General features: G+C 41.2%; 2 protein-coding genes across 6 annotated transcripts in view; one reads left to right on the top strand and one right to left on the bottom strand.

Moving 5' to 3' along the window:
• Positions 1–13,977, top strand: part of Ktl (BTB/POZ domain-containing protein Ktl) — a 91,952-nt gene extending 77,975 nt beyond the window's left edge. For 3 of the 5 annotated variants that reach the window (XR_015293257.1, XR_001112394.2, XM_086911813.1), the window contains one exon: positions 13,369–13,977. The gene's annotated coding sequence lies outside the window, so the exon portion shown is untranslated. The remainder of the gene's footprint in view (positions 1–13,368) is intronic. The other 2 variants (XR_015293258.1, XM_086911814.1) reach the window with 1 other exon arrangement.
• The window catches only part of LOC100866345 (uncharacterized), a 44,761-nt gene extending 25,851 nt beyond the window's left edge, over positions 1–18,910 (bottom strand). The window contains exon 1 of the mRNA XM_086911807.1: positions 17,590–18,910. Within this exon, the coding sequence (XP_086767933.1) occupies positions 17,590–18,910 (1,321 nt within the window). The remainder of the gene's footprint in view (positions 1–17,589) is intronic.
• Between the last annotated feature and the right edge of the window lie 1,074 nt (positions 18,911–19,984).

The raw sequence follows: 19,984 nt of genomic DNA, 5'->3' as shown, positions 1-19,984 counted from the left end.
TCACCGTTTCGTCCAAGGAGAATAAACGAGAAGATCTCTCTCTTCTTTCAAAGGAATGCGACCACGACAAATCGATGTCGAACGATTTCGCGCGAGCAAACTCTGTATCCGCGATCTAGGCGATCCGTCAGAGGACAGGACGAACAACGACGAAGAAGGAAGGAAGAACCGAGCGCGGCACGCTCACCGCGCAAACTGGCCAGGAGAGCCCGCGTCGGCCAAGAATCGTGCGGCTGTCCGCGCGGCCACGCTCGACAGCTGCGCTTCTGGACCCGAACCCGGTGGAATCCCTCTCTCTTTTTCTAAACCCCCTCTTCCCCCCCCTCTCCCTCCGCTCCCTCCACACACTTTGTGCGAAATGTGTCCAGGTAGGCCGTCGCTCCCGATCCCGAGACGATCGAGAAATGCCGGTTTTTCGGATCGGCCGCGTTGCATAAGTGACGTTTGTCCATTTGTTGTTGAACCGAGATGTGCGATTGTTCCTCGAAAGTACGCTCGAAAGGTCCCGTCGAATGTGTGGCGAGTGTTGGCCCGAAATTGGTAATTGTAGTATCGTTCGTTGTCTCCCGATTTTTGCCGATTATTCGGCATCGTTGTTTAATTATGGAGCTAATTGTTGAAGGAGCGGTATTGGCGGTTGCTCCAACGTCGTTGGATGCGTAATATCGTAATTTCGAGATGTAATTATTTCTTGAAGGTATTCGAATGATTCGTAGAATGTGAAAGTGGTGATTGTTTACGCGGTCGGTAAATTGTTCTCCGTTTTCTAAATTTTGTTGGATAATTTATTTATTTAATTGTAATTTTTCGTCGTAATTTGTCGTTTGATATACTTTGATCTGTAATAAGTGAAATAAATGGGTATAATGTGACTAATGTGAATAAAAATAAGAATACGTGAAAATGAATACATGTGCAGGATTGAGATACCAAGTGGAAAGTGAGAAAAAAATAATAATACGATAATTAATTTGTTCGGTGGAAAGATTGGACATGATGGGATATAAGTGGAAAAAGTTTCTTTTCTTTTGTCAAAGAAGCGTGTTTAAACTTACGGCCGAAGCATAGATAAGATATCGCGCGGAGAAAAGTTTCTTCTTCGACTCGATACGTTCTTTTCGCGTAGCTGTACTTTGATTCGACTGGATACATCGTTAGTTGATACACTCTTTTCTTGCGATATACTTCCTTCCTAAGAGATCGTGATGATAAAGCTTGTAAACACGTTCTAGTTGCTTTATACACTCCAAATGTATTTCGACCGATAACATATTTTATCAATGTTCTTAAGCTTAATCTTACTAATGAAAGAAATGAATCGCAATTTTTATTGAAAGATTAATACGATTTAGAACGAAGAATAGGATTTTCTTTCACTCCTTAAAATTTTTAATTTCAATTCTGGCTTTAATCGCAAACTGAAAATGCAAATTGTAAACGATATCTCGATGTTTCTTCTTCTTTTGTTGACGTACGTCTGCAAAAAGATTATGGCCATCAAATTTGCGTGAAAATAAATTACGGTGCAGCCAACATCCTCCTTAATTTGCACCATTTCATCAAAGAAATTTCATCAGAATATTCAAAATACGCGCGATACTCTTAATACATTCCTGGCAATTTCTATAATTTTCCACGTTTCTAGCAATGCAGAATTGCCGAATCTAAAACGAAACATCGTTCCTTCAAAAGAACGCTCATCTGGCCAAACACTCGAAAGCGTCTCACTCGACTTTAATCTACCCTGGATAGATCTCATCCAACCTTCCAGTCTGCCTCCGCTATCATAGAATTATGCTAGGATGTCTCGGGGATCGCGAGTAATTTTGTCAGACTGAGAATAAGAAAAAAAAAAAAAAAAAAAACATCGCCACGATGATCCTAAGTTTTTCATTTGTGCCGGAAAACCTTTTCGTTTCACGGCTCCACCCCTTTCCTTGCACCCCAAAATCTTTATTCGCATCATTTCTCTCTCTTGTTCGCGTGTGTACTTGTCTCTCGTGTATCATAAACGATACCATTAAACTTATTATCTTTGCAATATGGTTCAAGATATATAACAGGATGTAAATTGTCTGTATTCTTCTCTGAAGTGAATCGATGTCGACGTATCGTTAACAATCATCCGACGGTATTATGATAGAATATATTTTGTCCGAAGAATTTTTTTTTTTTTTTCTTTTTTGACGACGTAAGAAAATTTGATCGTCTAGAGACTTAAGGGATTTCTTTTATCCGAATATATAGTTTCCAGAAATATTTTACAGAGTAGAATCAATTCTCTAAGAATAAACGATCGAATGAGTTACATATTACGAGTAAAAATTATTATAACAATTCGAAATGTTCGTTATAATTTTTTAATAAAGCCAACGACTTTTCTTATTTTTCTCTCGTAGAAAATATTACGTGCGTCGCGAAAAAAAATATATATATATATATTGATTAACTTAAAAATGTTTAAATTATAATGCACGATTCATTGAATTACAGTAGGTTTGCATAGATGATCGAACCTGGCAATAGAGATAGCGATCGATCAATAGATTATCGATTATAGATTATCGATCGACGGATAATACAATGCCTCGAGATACATATATCTCTAGTATGTAATTAATACTGTTTGTAATCTGCATACTGCCAGGCTTCGAACGTTGCTCCGATTTTCATGGTCGAATCCATATACAACGGTATCTAGGATTAAACGTCGATGTAATATGAGAGTTAGGCAGGGCGGAATCGTTCGATCAATGTTGGCCGATACCATCGTGAGGAAAAGAACCGGCTGGTAGCTATTACACGTCAAGATGACGTGTTCAGCACGCTTACAATCTCTGCAAAAAAGTCGTTCCAGATTTTTGTCATGGGTTTCACAGATAATCGTGTTAACGATGAAACGATATTGTCACTTTGTGTCACGGTACATTATTTGCTGCTTTTTCAATTCTCATTACTTTGATAAGAATTAAGTCGAAATATTCTCGTTTCGAGTATTTGAGATTGCGCAATGAACGATAAAACGCTTAAAAAACTTTTGTATCGTTGATTCCTAATTCTTTTATTCCTTATTCAGCAATTCTCGATATCTTCGTATTTTATTATTCGTGAATATAAATGACTGATATTTCGGTAAGAAGGGAACCATATTTCCAATCAGCTAAAACTTTGATCCCTCGTAAAATATATTCCTCGTGATTCACCCTTCAGAGATGTTTTATTAAAGGATGAGTATAGAGTATAGAGAAAGTTCTTCCAAATTGGAAAAAATCAGATGGGACGAAGTTACCGAAGCAAAGCAAAAAGTTAAATATAAATATATTTGTGTAAAAGCAAATTAATTAAAAAATAAAATCTCGTGAAGCGAGATAGGAAGCAAGGAAGCGAATGAAAGGATTTCACTTTATACCGACTGTTTTCTTTAAATCGTACACGATCCAAATCAAACCGTGAGAGTGCGCTATGATGTTAAGTCTGTCCTAGTCGGTAATTCAGATTGGAAATCGTAAAAATTCCCTAGAATGTTTAGAACGTTGAAAGATGTCACTACACCGTGCCCGAAGCGATAAACGCAACGCGATATGAATGTTACCGCGGGCTATGAAACTTTGTACGAATGCTCAGCGTTTATTTTTAGAGACAAAACAGTCTTTGCATTCACCGTGTCGTAATGTTATACGAGCCTCTAACGCGTTTTGTCGCTATAACAAAAAAAAATATCATTTTTATTATTGAGGTGAACTGCAAACTTGGGATTATTAATCTTTTCGAATCTAGAAGAAAACATTATCTTAATTTTTCATGAGTAATGATTGATTTAATTTTTTTTTTTTTTTTTTTGTATTTCTATTTCCGATTGTATCAATCGGATAAAACGCTCGTTCCTTTTGTCGGTTGTGCTGATTGATTCCACGCTATTAACGCTAATACGCGTGATGAAGTTTGGGAACTGTGACAAATGCCTTTCATAACTGCTGGCGTAAGTTCTTCCCATAAAAACTCTCATTTCATATGTTGCCTCTAAGAGCATCTTGAAGGAAAGGCATCTTGAGAAAATCGAAGGAAAGACAAATCGATATGAAAAAAAAAAAAAAAAAAAAAAGGAAAAGAAGAAAAAGTTTCTATCAGTGTTAACGAGTGTTCAACATAATCTTCAATAAGTACACTTAACGTATCAAGTATCTCGAAATATTTGAGAAACTCGCTGCTATATCATAAATTGTAAAAAAAAAAATTTGAAGTTATTGTGAATTTCGATTGTACGAATATTTTTTGGGATCGCAAATTCATTCAATATCGCCAAAGTTGGAAAATTGTATCGTCGGTATCCCAGATTGGAAAACCACGTTTTCCAACTGTCTATTAAATTCTACCAAGAAACAGAAACGATCGCGAGGACTTTGCCAATTAAACGACAAGGAAACTGTACTCCCAACTTGATGAAAGTTCGATTGCGTAACTTAGCGAAACCATACGTTTCTCGTAAATTCTAAATAATATACATTGTTAAATTTGAACTTTCATAAAGAATGTCTCCTGTCTCCTTTCATCTTTCCTCGTCAAACGCATCGTAGCGATAAAATAGATCACGCCGGATCTCTCTAATTAAACATTTTTCGCGCGCGCGTACGCGCATTGGAACGATGCGGACGGTCCAATAAACGGGAATTTATGAAAATTGCTATTATCTTTGCCGCCGCAAGGAAAACTTGTTACGAACGCTGCACTTCAAAAACATTACCACAAAGTTCGTCGAAAATACACACCATATGCATATTATCCTTCCAGTATAACTTATAAATTTAAAAATTTATATTTATATCCAATGAATATTTCAATATTACGACAACGTAGAATGAATTCAAACACATGATTTCAACAAATGTAATCGTATTTTCTGCACAAAGCAGAAAATTTTCATCTCCCTTTCAACGAAACGATCATCGAAATACACGAAATTAACATATTTCCCCCTAACTAACTATCCCTCAGCCATCGACTACGAGAAAATCTTGGAACCCCATTCCCATTCCCCTACTATCTCGTTCACCCTCGATACGTGCATAAAAACTCACCAGCGGTGTGGAGAGGATGATGATAAAACTTGACGGTGGCCGGGAAGGCGAGGGTTGCCGGGATGGAGAGTTGCAATCCTGGTCCGAGCAAGTGCACCAACGTGCCAACCACCGTCACCACCCATCCCCACCCTCCTTCGGGATAATAATGCCTGGACAAAAATCGTCTGGCCTGCACCTGAGGGCTGCGCGGATGGCAGGCCTTCTCCTCTTCCGGCCCCGCGGCCTTCTCTCTCTTCTTCCCTCCCTCCTCCTCGCTTCCCCCCAAACCATCTTGCTGCTCGCGCCCCTGCTTCGCGCGCGGGTCCAGAAGCGGCCAGGATCGCGCCCGCGATATCGACATCACACGCACGCTCCTCCTCACCCTCGGGCAGACTACGTGCCCGTGTCGTGCACGCTCGTTCCTCTCGCTCGGCCAACCCTTGCCCCGTGCATCCGCGATTCCACCGCGGGCCACCGATTCCCCGCTCTCGTCACAACCATGCTGTCGATCCTCTCGAAGGCAGCCTACAACCTTGTCGCGCGTCTCTTCCTCGTCGCACGCTCGCCTCGCCCTCGTCTCCTCTTCGAATCGCACCACCACCACCACCTGTCACCCCGACTCGATTTATCTGAGGGGATTTCCAACCCTTTTCAACCTCTCTTCGCGCCTCTTTTTACGACGGGATTTGCCCGAGACAGACCGCTCTTTTACGACGATCCTCGTTTCGTGGGTGTTTCTCTGGACTCGGAAGGGTGGCCGCGATGAGGTGAGTGCTGAGTCGCGAGTTGGGAAATGATGGAAAGGATGGTTTTTCTTTGTCTTCCTCTCTTTTTCTTTTTGTTCGGATAAGATACGTAGAAATTCGTATTCGAGAGAGAGAGAGAGAGAGGTTCGTCGAATTTGACGAAATTTCATGTTGATAATAAACGTTGGCTTTTAAGGTATCGTCAATTATGGAGGGATTCATTGCGTCATCGCGTTAATTACATACATATTCCATTTCGGAATCTCTCTTAAGAAGTTTTCTTATTCCGCTCAATTGAATTTTACTCCCTCCCTCCGTTGAATTTTTGTCCAATTATATACACTCTCGATGAATTTGTGAATTAAATTACGTGATATCGCCGTGTCGAGTTTATCCCGACATTTTTTTTTTTTTTTATCGACGTCCGATCCTCGTACAATGTAGAATGCTTTCTCTCGAAATGTTTCTCGACCGAAACTTGTGCAAGTTATCTTGTACAGATCCTGAGAAAAATTTCATTCTACATTCTCTCTTTTAAATTACAGAATTGCACAACGTATCGTATCGTATATTTAAAGGTTTCTCCTACGCGTCCACGAAAAAAAAAAAAAAAAAGGAAAAGAACGTATCTACCTTTATCAATTCGCGATGGAATATTTATTCTCGAATGATTAAATCCACCCCAATTCCCGTGACAAATTCATTAGCATAAATCATAATAACGGCAAGCACGGATTCGACTCACGCACTCGCCGACCGAAACGTATAAAACGATCGGAGAAGGGCATATCGGTAATTTGCGCAATGCGCTCGGAGAGGAAACTTTTCGGGAAAGTTGCAAACGTGAATTAATCGGCCACTGTCGAAACACTGCCGTGCTAAATTACGTTTTCTCGTCGCGTTACCTTTTGTGTTGCATCATCGATCGGCCCAATCCAACGGATGATATTAACACACTCGTCGACTAATGTTCGATTTTTAATAAATTCATTTCGTTTCATCGAGGGGACACAGATGATTTATCGTTTTTCACAATCGGGAGAAGTCGTCCTGTGACGGTTGTTTCTTACGTTACGGCAAAACACAGGTGCGATGAGATCGCGAAACGAGTTCTCCGCTCCGTGAAATCGAATCGAGTAATTTCTTTGATCGTAACGAATTGATATATATATATATTCGTACGAGTGAATACCGTAAAAATTGGGTTAATCGACGAATTTTCTGTTGGATCGTGCGTACAAGATTGATGATTTCTTTTTTTCAAATTAATGAAATTAAAAAGAAGTTTTTTTCTTTTCTTCCGATAGAAATTATTCATCTCTTGACTTTGCTGTCTTAATGTAAGAAGGATTTATATATGGAAAGATCACGGATGGAATATTTTTGGGATGATTTTCAGACAGATGATTGAATCGATGATCGAATCATTTGCATTTTCGAGTCGCGTGTCACGAATTGCATGTCGAAGGAAATATTAAAATTTGGCACGAACACACATTGCCACGAGGATCGTGTAAATCTATTACAATTTCGATTATCGATTGGCAGTTTTCGATTAGGAAAACCTCTAAACTTTCTAATAATACGAGGAGGATTAATTCGTTACTCCACGTATTACAGATTCGCTTCAATTTTTCAAAGAAAATCGCGATCCATCGTCCTTCCTTCCCAATCACGACGCTTCCCAAACTATCCCTATATTGAAAACTGCACTCGATAAATCTCGATCTACACTCGCCATTCCCAACAATCGATTTCCCCAACTAACGATAAATAAAATCAAATTACTCGTTTCTTCCAACTTGTTGCTACTGCCGCCGACTTCTCAAAATCCCGTGTTTACCATGACTTCTTCTCAACCCCGAGTTCAACCAATATAATTCACGAAATACTCGGATTCACGATCGACGCGATTATTCAGATTCTCGTTCTCGAACTCTCTTCTCGAAAAAACGGGAAACTAGCCGAGCTTGACACGAGGCAAAAACGAGACTGGTACGAGATCTGTGAGAGCGCAGTGTATCGCGCGATGCCGGCAACTGATGCCACCACGAGCGAACCCGGCTCTCTCTCCCTCCCTCCGTTTCCATCGTTTGCCCCTTCTTGTCCTGAGTCGGCACCACCGCCGCCCGTGTGCCGCCGCCGCCGCCACCGCCTCCGTTCCTCCTGATCCTTGCGTGGCCGCAGCTTATCGTTCGCCAATTTTGCACCTGTGCCCCGACTGTGCCGATTTTCCACTCGCGTTCTCGATCGCCTCGAGCCATCGTTCAACGATCCCATTGCGAACATGGATCGATGATTGAGTTGCGGATTAATAAACAATTATCGGTGAATGGAGTTGTCACGGGTTGACGAAGAATTTTTGCTCGATGTTGCGAATTGCGTATGAGAGGAAAATATCGAGTTAAGCTTTGATGAATAGAGAAAACGTGTGTGGTATTTACTTTCTTTTTGGAAATCAATTCGTATTTTTGTACTATTTTTCTACGCTTCTGAGTTTGTTATAAGATTGGTAGAAAGAGCAATTTTTTTTTTCTACAAAATACTCAACGAAACAATTTTTCGATATCGAGACTGACATCACAAGTAGAATAAAAAAAAAATATATATATATACAAATTTCAATCCATCGAAATTTTAAACTTGAGGAGCAATGAAAAATTGGAAACTTGTTAAAATAGGGGAGAAAAGTGAAAAATTTTAAACTCGAACAACAACCCCCTTCCAGTATATACCTCTATTTACAGAATCATTCCCCGTTTCTTGTCGAAAATCCTCTCTCTCTTTCTTTCTCTGTCTGAACTCGTGGCGCAAGCGATTTTTCGCCCGTCCCAGTTTCCCTTGGATTCCAACGCGCATTCTTCCAGACGGCGCGATACTATTTTACATCGTCGGGCGTACGAAGGAGGAAAGTCCATCATCGGGCGGATCCAGCGTCGCGGTGGACAATTAATAGATCGGCGGCGAAGCAAGGAATCGAGGTGAACGGCCTAACTAAGCGGCCTGATTCTACCTTTTTAATCGTGTCGTCGGGGTATCGCGGCGAAAGAGCCGCGACCGACACGCCGTGCATTATATCTCTGCCCGGCGAGTGAGAAGAGAAAAGAGAAGCGAAACGAAACGAGATAAAGGGGAGGATCGAGTTGGAGAGGAAGAGAAATATGGACGTCGCTCGTAATACATCGAACGGTTTAACTGGCGACGAGCGATGAGACGTGTCACGTCGTTGCAATTTCGCGCGAGACGTGACATCCTATGTCTCTAATGGGGTAGATCTCGCTTGAGAAAAGAAAAAAAAAAACATCGCTTTGAGAGAATGAACGAGAACGACATTGAAAAGTCGAGGGAAATCTCAGCCTGGATCTCGAAAAAACAGAAGATCGAAGACGAATCGGAAATTATTCGACGAGTCGTTTTTGAAAATTGTATTCCACGAGTCCCTCTGAAGGATCTCTAGGATCTATCTGTCTTCCACGGCGAGCGGGATGGAAAAAGGCGGGAAGGAACGCGACACACGTCACGGAACAGTCACCGTTAGCTTTCCTCTATGGTTATAACCGGAGCTGTTTGCTCTCCTTTCGACGCTCGTTTCCTTTTCGTAGCGAACCACACGCACACACGTGCGCCGCTTGACGATCTCCATGCACAGTCGGGTATCCCAAAACGGTCCAGGAATCGTGGTGCAGGTTGCTAGCTTCTAAACGAACCGGAAATTGCGCCCAGGGTGGTCTTAGAAACGTGGCGGAAGATTTTTCGGCCGGGACGTTTGACAGGAGAATCCTAAAGTTTGATTAGGAACAGCACTTAGGTCGTTTTAGGATAAATTTTCATAATTTTTTAACGTCCGATGTTAATGATAAAGCATTAATAAATGACGATAAATGAACTTTTGATGCAAAGTATACAATAAAATTGAAATAGAATACTGATCTAAAAGATCCTGTGTAAGATATTTTTAATATCTCCGAAATTACGCAAAGGCAAGGAGTAATTAAGCAAGAAATTAATCGTTGACGATAATAATAGAAGCGAGAGCGACTCGATATTCATCCAAGTCCAAGTTTGAAATATTTCGAAAATATGCGTTCGTAAATTTCTCGCCATTGGTCCATCTTATATATAAATTGGACGAGAAAAATCGTTTCGATTTTTTGACTCGCTTATATCAATTATTATTTCGGCGTAAACGTGTCTCGCGACTATATTAACGTCTCGTAAATATACTCGATCGTTTTAAGGTGATTGCGTATCTGCGTCTGAATCATCGATCGTCGATGATGAAATCGTACGATCGTTGCTCTCTCGATTAGGGTAAATCGATCGCAGGTTTGGAAATAACGCGTTGTAGGTGAAGAAAAAGAAATATCTGCGTGGTCGTCACGGTTTAAACGGTTTCAGAAGCGAGTAATTAAGAGAATGTAAGTTAAGCTGTTTAAAACCAGTTTCAGAAACGATTTTATACGAATTTATTCATTCATTTATTAAATATGTAAAGAGAATTACACTCAAAGAAAGGTAACGTAATTTTGCAAACATAGTGTGCCTTGGAATTCGTGCCTTGGTAATTTTTAATTAATAAATTAATAAATTTCATATCGCATTAAATAACGCGTTGTAAAGTTTTATTCAACGATTCAAGTTTACTTGAGATTTTTCCTTTTCTTATTATCTCCAAGTTCTCGAACTTTGTTTTCATCTCGAATAGAGAATAATAATAAATTAGGGATGTTTCGGCTGTATTTTAACAAATCCATTTCCGTGAAACGAGAGTTTGAGTAATTAATGGGTACAGTTTCTTACGAAACGGTGAACCCGATTTCGTTCTCATGGAATGTCAAGCTGCCATTTGACACGCACGAATACCCAAACTTTCGTTGAAACAAGTCCAAAAGTGGAATCCCCCGTGGGTAGAAATATTTAATACAAACTAACGAAACATTTACCGCAAAAGTTTTAATTCCTTTGGATAGCAAACGATCAAAGTATTAATACCTTTTCGTACGAGGTAGAGTGATTACATTTCACAAATTTATAAATAAACTTGTATCTTTACATGATTCCAAATACTTTGCTTAGAAAATAGATTATTCGTAGAAAATCCACGAAATATCTTACCTATCTTACTATTTAGAGTTCAAACTTTCTATTCAAGGCTTGACTTCCATCCCTTTCCATCGACGTGCGTTAATCGCATCCTCGAAAATCTGTAACTTTATCCCCTTCTAAATCTCTCTTTCTAAAAGACAAACAACTTCGCTTTCCGATCTCGCGATCTCCGTTATTGTATAATTATGTCGTATAACTCAAATCATGGTTGTTTTTATTTTAATTTTTAAAAACTTCCTTTAAATATAAAAAAATAAACAAATAAAAACAGAGAAAGAAACAATTCTATTCGATCCACGCGACACGAAATAAGTTGAATCACTACGAAAGTTTCATCATCTGAGATGATTGCAGGTGAAGCAAGAGGATCCAGATGGAACGAAGATTTCATCCAAGGAAGGAATTCGTCGAGCGGATTTCATCTAAAATCAAATGAGCCTTGGATTAAGTCGTTTCCCAACGCGAGCAATTAATAGCGTTGCGTATTTGTCTCTATTTGTTCCTTACACGTTGCTTCCGGTTTGTATCTCATTTCCGTTTAAATTAGGCCGAAGTTTAAACAGATAAGAATTTATTCTTTCTTTCTTTCTTTCTTTCTTTCTTTTTTTTTCTTGAAATCCATTCATATTGATTGCATTTCAATCAAGAAGATTTTCTAATTTGCATTAAAATTAAATTTATATTCGAGGTTTGTTTACAGAGTTTATAGAGTTTGAAAGCAGGTGTTTAATGGAGTTTTTTTTTTTTTGAAGGGTACAGGTAGTGATTACGTATTTAATTATACACCTTTAAGTATTACCGGTTTAACCTTGCGCTTGCGGTCTTTAAATTTTTATGTTTCAATCTTCGATCTTGTTACGAGAGGAATATTAATGTTTCGAGAAAAAGTTCATCACGGATATCAAAGCGGAAAATCACGCTGATTAACGAGAATTTTTTTCTTTTTCTTTTTTTACATTTCTCAAACATTCTGAAATTCTTTTGAACAACGATAAATTATACAAGTTAAAAGCGACGCGATTGTAAACACGGTTAAAGTAGAATATATAAATTTTCTAAATTTTCCACCTTCCATTGTAACTTTCCTCGTTTTATTATCCTCTGTAACCTCTTTGCTTGCGACGCAAAAGCCTTAATACCCCGCTCAACAGCCTCTTGATAAAATTTTTTATTACAAAGAATCTTCTCTCAGAAATCTTCTTTAATTTACTTTCTCCTTCAACTCCCTCTCCAAATTATCGCGTATTAAAAGAACACAAGATTACGAGCGTGATTTTCCAACCAGAGTTAATTTTTACAAGAATTTTATTTACCCGATTCAAATAGAATAAAACTACCATACCTTTCATACACCGAAAACATCTTCCTCCCTTTATCGGGACAACCAGTTAATCCTCCCTCCTCGCGACCGTTCCAATTCCCTTCGATGCGCGCCTCAATGAGACCAATTTAGCCGCGTCGCGACCTAACCGTCCTCCGCTTAATATTTAACCCGACGTCCTCTGCGTTGCGTTCGATGCGCTGGCGTGGACACGTATTTACACTTCGCACGGCTGATAAAGAAGTCGAGGAGAAGGGTAGAGGGCCGTAATAAAGAGGAACGGTTTATTGCGATTCGCGCGCTTGATACACAGCCTGTTATGCTCGTAAACGAAAACGAAGGAGGGAAACAAACAGCTTAACGCTGAAAAAGAAAAGAAGGAAAAGAAAAGAGGCAAGAGAGAAATAAAATGGAATAAACGTGTACACGTGAAGAGAGGAAGAGGAAGAGGAAGAGAGGAATCGTAACGCTTGCTTACTTGGTCGGTGAACCGATAAGGAAAAGAGGAGAGGAGAACGAGACTCGTCTCGAGGTTCCACCAAAACGAGATGGTTCGTGGAAACGAGATGGTCTGAGAGGAGGTTATGGGGAGTAGTGGAATAAGAATAAGAAAAACGGCGGTACGTCTGATAAGCTCGTGTTCCTCGGCAGCAGGAGGGAAACCGGTGTGGGGTTCCACGCCACTTTCACCCGAATGAAAGTAAAACTCGATTCGCCGTGCCCACCCAACCCACCACCGCGCTTCGAGGAGGAGGAGGAGGAGGAACGCTCGCTGTGCAACCGTAAACTTTTTCTTCGTGGATAGCGGCGCGTGCCTGCGCGGAATGTCATTAACCGACCTCGCCTCCGCTTCCATTTCATCTTCCACCGTCTGACAAAGCTTCGCCTTGTATTCCAAGTGTACGGAATTCGTGCCCTAATCGGATTTTACACGGCCACGATGACGTAACAGCGCGCAATTCCGACCAATTCACGCTTATTCTTCTCGTTTCTTTCTAACGCAAGATAAGGGAGATCATCGTTTGGATCGAGCTTTAGTTAAAATCCCAAAATCCCAATTGAAAACGAGCAGATTAGATAAAGTTGTAAGGTTTGGAATATTTTGCGATTGCGTTTATATATGCTTTGTTTGTTGCAGTGTTTGCAACAGTTGGAAAGAAAACTTCGTCATCGAGCGTCGGAATCTCGATCGGATTCTGAGCAAATATCTCCACGTCTTCTAGAAAAGGGACGAGTGTGTACATTGAAACCAGACGCGCTGTACACTAACGATCAACGGATGTACGTTATTTCCAGCCGGTATCGTGTCGTTTCGCAAGGGCGTGGAAAATTTAGGCGAGGATATCCCCGCCACGGGAGTCGGCTAGTCGCGCATCCTGCATTTTTCCATTTGGAATGGTGCGTCAGTCAAGTGCGAATTTTTTCTTTTCCTTTCCTTCCCCTTGGATCGAGAAAGAACAATATCGTTCGATCCTATGCGTTGATTATCGTTTCTGCTTACGATATTCGAGCTATTTCGACGTCTGTCCGTATATATCCTGTATTCTCGTAGATCAAAGAACGGATTCGATGGAAGAATTTAAACGGCAATACTTCGTTAATAATATATTATCAATTGCTCTGGCTTTGCTTTCAATTAATGGATTCGATGAAAATTAATTCGCAAGACCGAAGAAATCTACAATTTGTCGAGTCTTTTTTAACCAATTTTTAATATTCGAAATAAAAGAATAAGATTTTCAATCTACACTGCGATGCTTATGCTTTCTTCCTTTCAACGTTTAAGCCCTCCCCTCTTCATCCCCGAGATTCCAATACTAGAATCCTTTCAGAACCGCAGACAATGGGTTCTGTCCTCCCCCTCTCCCCGCAAATCTTGCGAAAGGGAGAAGCGTGCCCTCGGGGGTCGTGAGTGCATCTTTGCCATCCTCCTCCTCGTCTCCTTTCCAGCCACCATCGAATTTTTTCCAACCACCTGACTGGAAGCAACGATACAACAACGGGACAAGTTGCAGCGTTGCGCCTCGCTGTTTCGAGGACGTCTCTCGGATGTCTGTGACGCACGGTCGCCCCTCGACCGTAAAAACCTATCTTTATGCCTTACACCTCGGATCCAGCGTGAAAAAGAATCTTACTCGCGTCGAGATTTTATTTACTTACTATCATTAACTTTCAATTCTTTTCTCTTTCTTTTTTTTTCTCTTTTGTATATAAGTTCGATGGATTAGAATCGACGCGCGAAATCGATACCGTTTTCGAGAGACTTTCGTCGAGGTAAGCATCGAAATTTTTAAATTTTGTTGCGGTTAATAATAATTCGATTATTTTACTCGCAAGAGTGTTATATTATAAAAGTAGCGGGAACGGAGAAAATTAAATTTAATTAATCCGTATCGAGTTATGGGAAATTCGATGTTGGAGAAAATGAGATCGGTCGAGCTTTTTCTACGCCGTTGATCGTTAAACTGGCTCCAGCTATTTTCCATTCATGCCGATTACACGGCATTTGTCACTTCGTGATTCGGTTCAAGTTGAACGACTTATCGATCTTGCACGAAAGCGCAATAGTCGCGTAATAAAATTCCCGCGAATCTCAATTTCAAGCTTCTTCCTTGTCTAATCAATCCTTTAATTAGTCTCCTTCTTTTCTTCAATTTTAATTATTCTTGTTTACTTCGAAACGAACACATTGTCGATTCGGTTTTATAATTTAAAAAAAAGAAAAATCAATAGAAATATCTCGGAGAGAATTGGTGGTGGTTGAGATCTTGCGACGATCGATCAAATTTTATATATAGGGAAGAAATATCACGAGTGAGAAACAGTGAATAATATCGTTCTGGTGGTCGAGATTCGGATTCACGTATTACGGATGCTATACTGGAAGGAGGTCGGTGTAGCGAAGAATTGCAGTTTGGTCTAAGAACGCGAAGGGATGTAACACAGCTCGAAAAAAAAAAAAAAAAAAAAAAGATAGAACGAAAGCTCTCTGGTGGCCGGAGGATTTCATTCCTAGCGTGGAATTATCCTTTCCACCGAGCTGATAGCGGTCCTTGGCCTTTGCCGGTGGCAATCGCTTTTTACGGATTTCGTCGTGGCCAAAGTCGCAGTGAAACAATTCGTATTTTTCTGTCGCCTTCCCCTAGCGAGACGCGATAGATGATATCGATAAGATAAAATTTCTTATTCTTCAATAATTTCTCTGTAATTTATTAAAGAATGATTTCATTTCTCTTCTCGTAATTTTTTCTTATATGCTTCACCATTGGTTGGTTAAAGTTTGAAATTTGTGTCATTATTGCTATATATATATATATATTTTTAAATTGAAATATTCCACATACGTATTATTTTCAACGTAATTATTTTTAATCGAGATGAAGCGAATTAATTAAATTATAATTGAATAAAAATATTTCTCCAATATTTATTTTATCGTTATTATTTAATATTTAAATATGTATACGTATATGGGATATACAAAAAGAAAATATATATTTATATAGAGTATATGTATGATACGTTATATGAAAACTGGGAAAAATAGGTTTCGTTACAATTTTTAATTAATGGGATAAATAAAGAAAAAAAAAAAAAAAAAAATAAAGTTAATCAAGTATTGGAACCGTCCGTTGAGCGTATGCATTCGTAGAGTAGGATAGACAAAGAAAGTAAATAGTGCGAGAAGGACAGAGATAGGACGAAATACTGAAATCAGCGCCATCTTCAGTGTGCCGTAAATGAAACTGAGAAAGGAAGGACAGAAAATGATAGGAAAAGGATAGAGATAGAATAAGAATTAACTTTCAGCGCCATCTCTGAAATGCTCCTTGAACTCGTTCGTTGTAAAAGTGTTTTTAATATTCGCAAGATGGCGCTGACGGTTAATTCTTATTCCCTATACCGTCAGTGCCATCTAGCGAGGATAAAGTACATCTCTTCAAAGATAAATTCCAAATGTATTTAAGAGATGTCGCTAGCAGTTTGTTCTTATACTATTTCTATCCTTTTCCTATCATTTGCTGTCCTTCCCTTCTGTGTTTCATTTGCGGCACTCTGAAGATGGCGCTGATTTCAATATTTTTATCCTATCTCTGTCCTTTACCTATCATTTGCTCTCCTTGTCTACATTTACTTTTGGCGCGTGATCTCATACGGGATATCAATTGATATCAACTTTCTCTTTTAAAAATGTTGCGATGTAAAAAAATTTTAATCTTTAATGTAAAAAAAAATATAGATTAAATTCTTCGTTTGACGATAATTTACGTATTCTAGATCTCTTTCTAGATACTGTAATTTCTGATTACATATGAAAATTGATAAATTCATTTATGACGTTTTCTCGTTTACACTCATGTACGCTGCAATATTCAAAATAAATTTAAAAATAATCAATTAGAATTAAAAAAGAAAAAAATAAATAAATAAAAAAATAGAACGTAAAGCTAAATTGTTTAATAAATAAATTTAAATTATTCTTCGATCCATAATTAAAAATAAATTATACAAAAAATTTAAAAAATTCTCCCCATATGTTACAATCTTCCGTTTAACGTTTTCTTTACGACTTTTCAAATGTGATTCAGCTCATATAATTGTTTTTATATCTTCGTGCGAAAGATTTCTACTAATTCTACGATTTTTAATGCTTCTACATCTTTTCCACGCGATGTCTCGCAAAATGAGCGATGTATGACGTAAACGGTTCGCGGATACCTCTTCGAAAACACTTAGACACTTCGAAAGGAAAGAATAAAAATAATCAAGTAGATAGCACAGGTATCTCGAATCGATCGTCGATGGATTCATTTTTTTCTCCGAGAGAAAGAGAGAGATAGAAGAGGAAATAAATCGAATGAATCCTCAAGATTACGATACGTATTCGGCGCTACGTGTTCGAACAAACTCATGTAGGTTAAGAGTGCACGGTCGCGCGCGATATAGAACACAGGACTCGTGCGCAAGCCGCGAGTACGAGTTACGGTAGGTAAGTACCGTTCTCCGGGACGACAGTTGCCGTGCAGGTGTATGGAATCGCGTACATTGCGCGTATCTTGCCTCTCCTCGCTCTTCCTCGTCCCGGTGAAAAGTTTCGCTTCTTATCGAACCCGGCTCGCCCATTACCTACCCTACGTTTCCCCTTAATTCCTTTGGAAATCGGGTCCACGATGAATCGAAAAATCGTTTCTTGCTTTTGTAACACGGTATGAAATTATCAAAGAAATATATTCTTATATATATTCATATTCTTCGAGACTTCGAAAGTTTCTCGTATTTCTGTCTCTTAAGCTATCAACGATTCACCGATACCACGTAGCGCCAACTACTCGAAACGAAACACACAAGCAATCCCTACCTGTGTGGGCCGCGTCGCGCGGAAATCGTTGCGCCATCGGGGCGAGCAACACGGCCGAGCCGAGCTGAACTCCGTGGCATATCAGCTGGACCAGAATCGCGACCGACACGATCGCACGCCCCCACCCACCCTCGGGATAATAGTGCCTCCTGAGAGTGATCCTCTTCCGAGCGTTCGCCGCGGTCAAAGACTCCTCCTCGGCCCCCTCCTCCCCTTCCTCCACCAGATCCTCGTAATCTTGAACGCTGCCCAAACCACCCTCGAGTATCAGCTGCTCGGAGAACCGCCTCCTCATCATTTTCGGCGTAATGTTCACGCTGCTCCTACGACGCTCCATCGAGGACTCCCTCGAACTTTCCTCCTTCCTCTCCCTCCTCCTCTTCTGCCGCACCACCTCACCCGACCCTTCCATCCTTTCTCTCCACGGTTCAGCAACCCCTCCGCTTTCTTCCTTCTCCAAAGATTTGCACCAAGCTCGCCTCGAGCCGAGCTTCTCCGCCGGGGGGAGACACGGTTTGCTCTCCACGCTGCTGCTCCTTCTACCCCCTTCGATGATAATACCTGGCCCCAACCCTCTGGCCAACGTCTGCTCGGAGAATCGGCGGTTATCGACGCGGCCGATCGAACATCGGCCGCACTGCGTTTGATCCGAGTGCCGACGCCTCATCACCTCTTCCTCCTCCTCCTCCTCGCGTCCTCCAGGGCCGCCCTCCTTGATCTCGTGGAGCAGGCTGGCGATCGAGTTCCTGCCGGAAGAGGGTGGAAGAATGCTCTGGCAGGTGGACACCGAGTAGCCGGAATCCTTCCTCTTGTAGCCGAGGAACGGGTGATCCCTGCTCGAACAGGTGGAGATCTTTCGACGATAGTAGTGGCACTGGCTGCACCGGCACTGGCAAAGGCACTGACACTGGCATCCATCGGCCAGTGTGGACGACGACGAAGGTTTCGGAAAGCACGAACGACACTTGCCCATCCCCAATCTGGCCCACAGTTCGGGATGGGACATGTCCGATGGTATCTCGACGCTCTCGGTCCAGGATCTGCTCGTGTCGGTGGACGAGGTCCTGGCCAGGTCTCGTTTCAACGCGCAGCTTTCCACGGACCAAGTTTCACACTCGAAATTGGCCGAGTCGTCGGCCGATCTCCACTTTTTCGGGGGGATCGAGCGTTGAGACTTTATCGCAGCCACCTCCTGACGTTCCATCTCTTCCTCGCCGATCTCGGTCTCGTTAATCATCGCCGCGCTGTAAGAGTCGCGACGTATCCTTCGATACGTATCACCGCCGTCCGAGGGACTCGACGAACCAGCTTCGACGTCCATTTCGAGGGAGGATTTTTCGAGATGGAAATTACGATTAGCCGAGCGATCGATGTATCGGGCGCCGCGTACGCTCTCGTACTTTGCTTTGGGATGATCGCTGCGTTCGAGTAGGGGTTCACCGCGGGCGAAATAGTTGCTACGCTATTATTCTAACATTTTTACAGGGAGGAAAGTCTTCGAGAGGCGTCCTTCCTGATTCATCTTCGATTGGCAATTATCTATCCGATCGGTTCGTTCCTTCTCGATTCGATTTGCTGAAATCGAACTGTTCGCATCACAACGCGTCGTTCTTAGAAGTGGATCACAGCAAAATCCATCTACGAGACTCGAGCACTATCTTCCAATCACGAGGAAGAAATTTTCTTCGTTCCCAAGAGAGGGAGAGAGAAATTTCGCGATCGTTTCGAACTGGTCCACACGACGACGACGAAAGTTACATTTTCTTGATTGGAGAACGAGCAAATTGATACATCGATAGATCACACTGAAATCCATCTACGAGAGTCGAGCACTATCTTCGAATCTTGCGATCGAGAAGAAGAAATTTCCTTCGTTCCCAAGAGAGAAATTTCGCATTTGCACGATCGTTTCGCGGACACGGATCATTTCGAACTGGCCCACGTGTGCACGGGACGAAAGGTTACACATTTCGCTGGTCGAGAGCGAGCAAATTAATGCTCGTCCCTCGAAAGAAGGCTCATCGGTCCTTCGCTAAGTGCATCGCGATGCCTCGCACGTGTTAAGTCGTACGTGAGGCTCTGTTAATACGCGGCCAGACTGTCGATATCGTCCCGATTTTTCCTCTTCTCGGCGTCGCCACACGTTCTCGTGCCAAATTAAACAGCAACTCATACAGTGGACCCCCGTTTACGACCACGAGTTCGAGACACCCACGATCTCTCACGGGTGTCTTTTTTACGGGTTTTGAGCAACGATTACCACGATTTCCACCATACCATTCTTATTCCCTCCCTTTCTCTCGATCTTATTTCCTTCTTCCCCCCTCCTCTTCTTCCTTTCCTTCTCCTTTTTTCTTTTTCTTTTTATCCTCGATCAGACACGTAATCTCGACCG

This window comes from Apis florea, unplaced genomic scaffold (assembly GCF_048593485.1).
Source record: "Apis florea isolate Af1SG1 unplaced genomic scaffold, ASM4859348v1 contig_3367_pilon, whole genome shotgun sequence".
Taxonomy (NCBI): Eukaryota; Metazoa; Arthropoda; class Insecta; order Hymenoptera; family Apidae; genus Apis; species Apis florea.
Note: the sequence above shows the minus strand (reverse complement) of the source record. Positions and strands in the feature narration are given on the sequence as shown.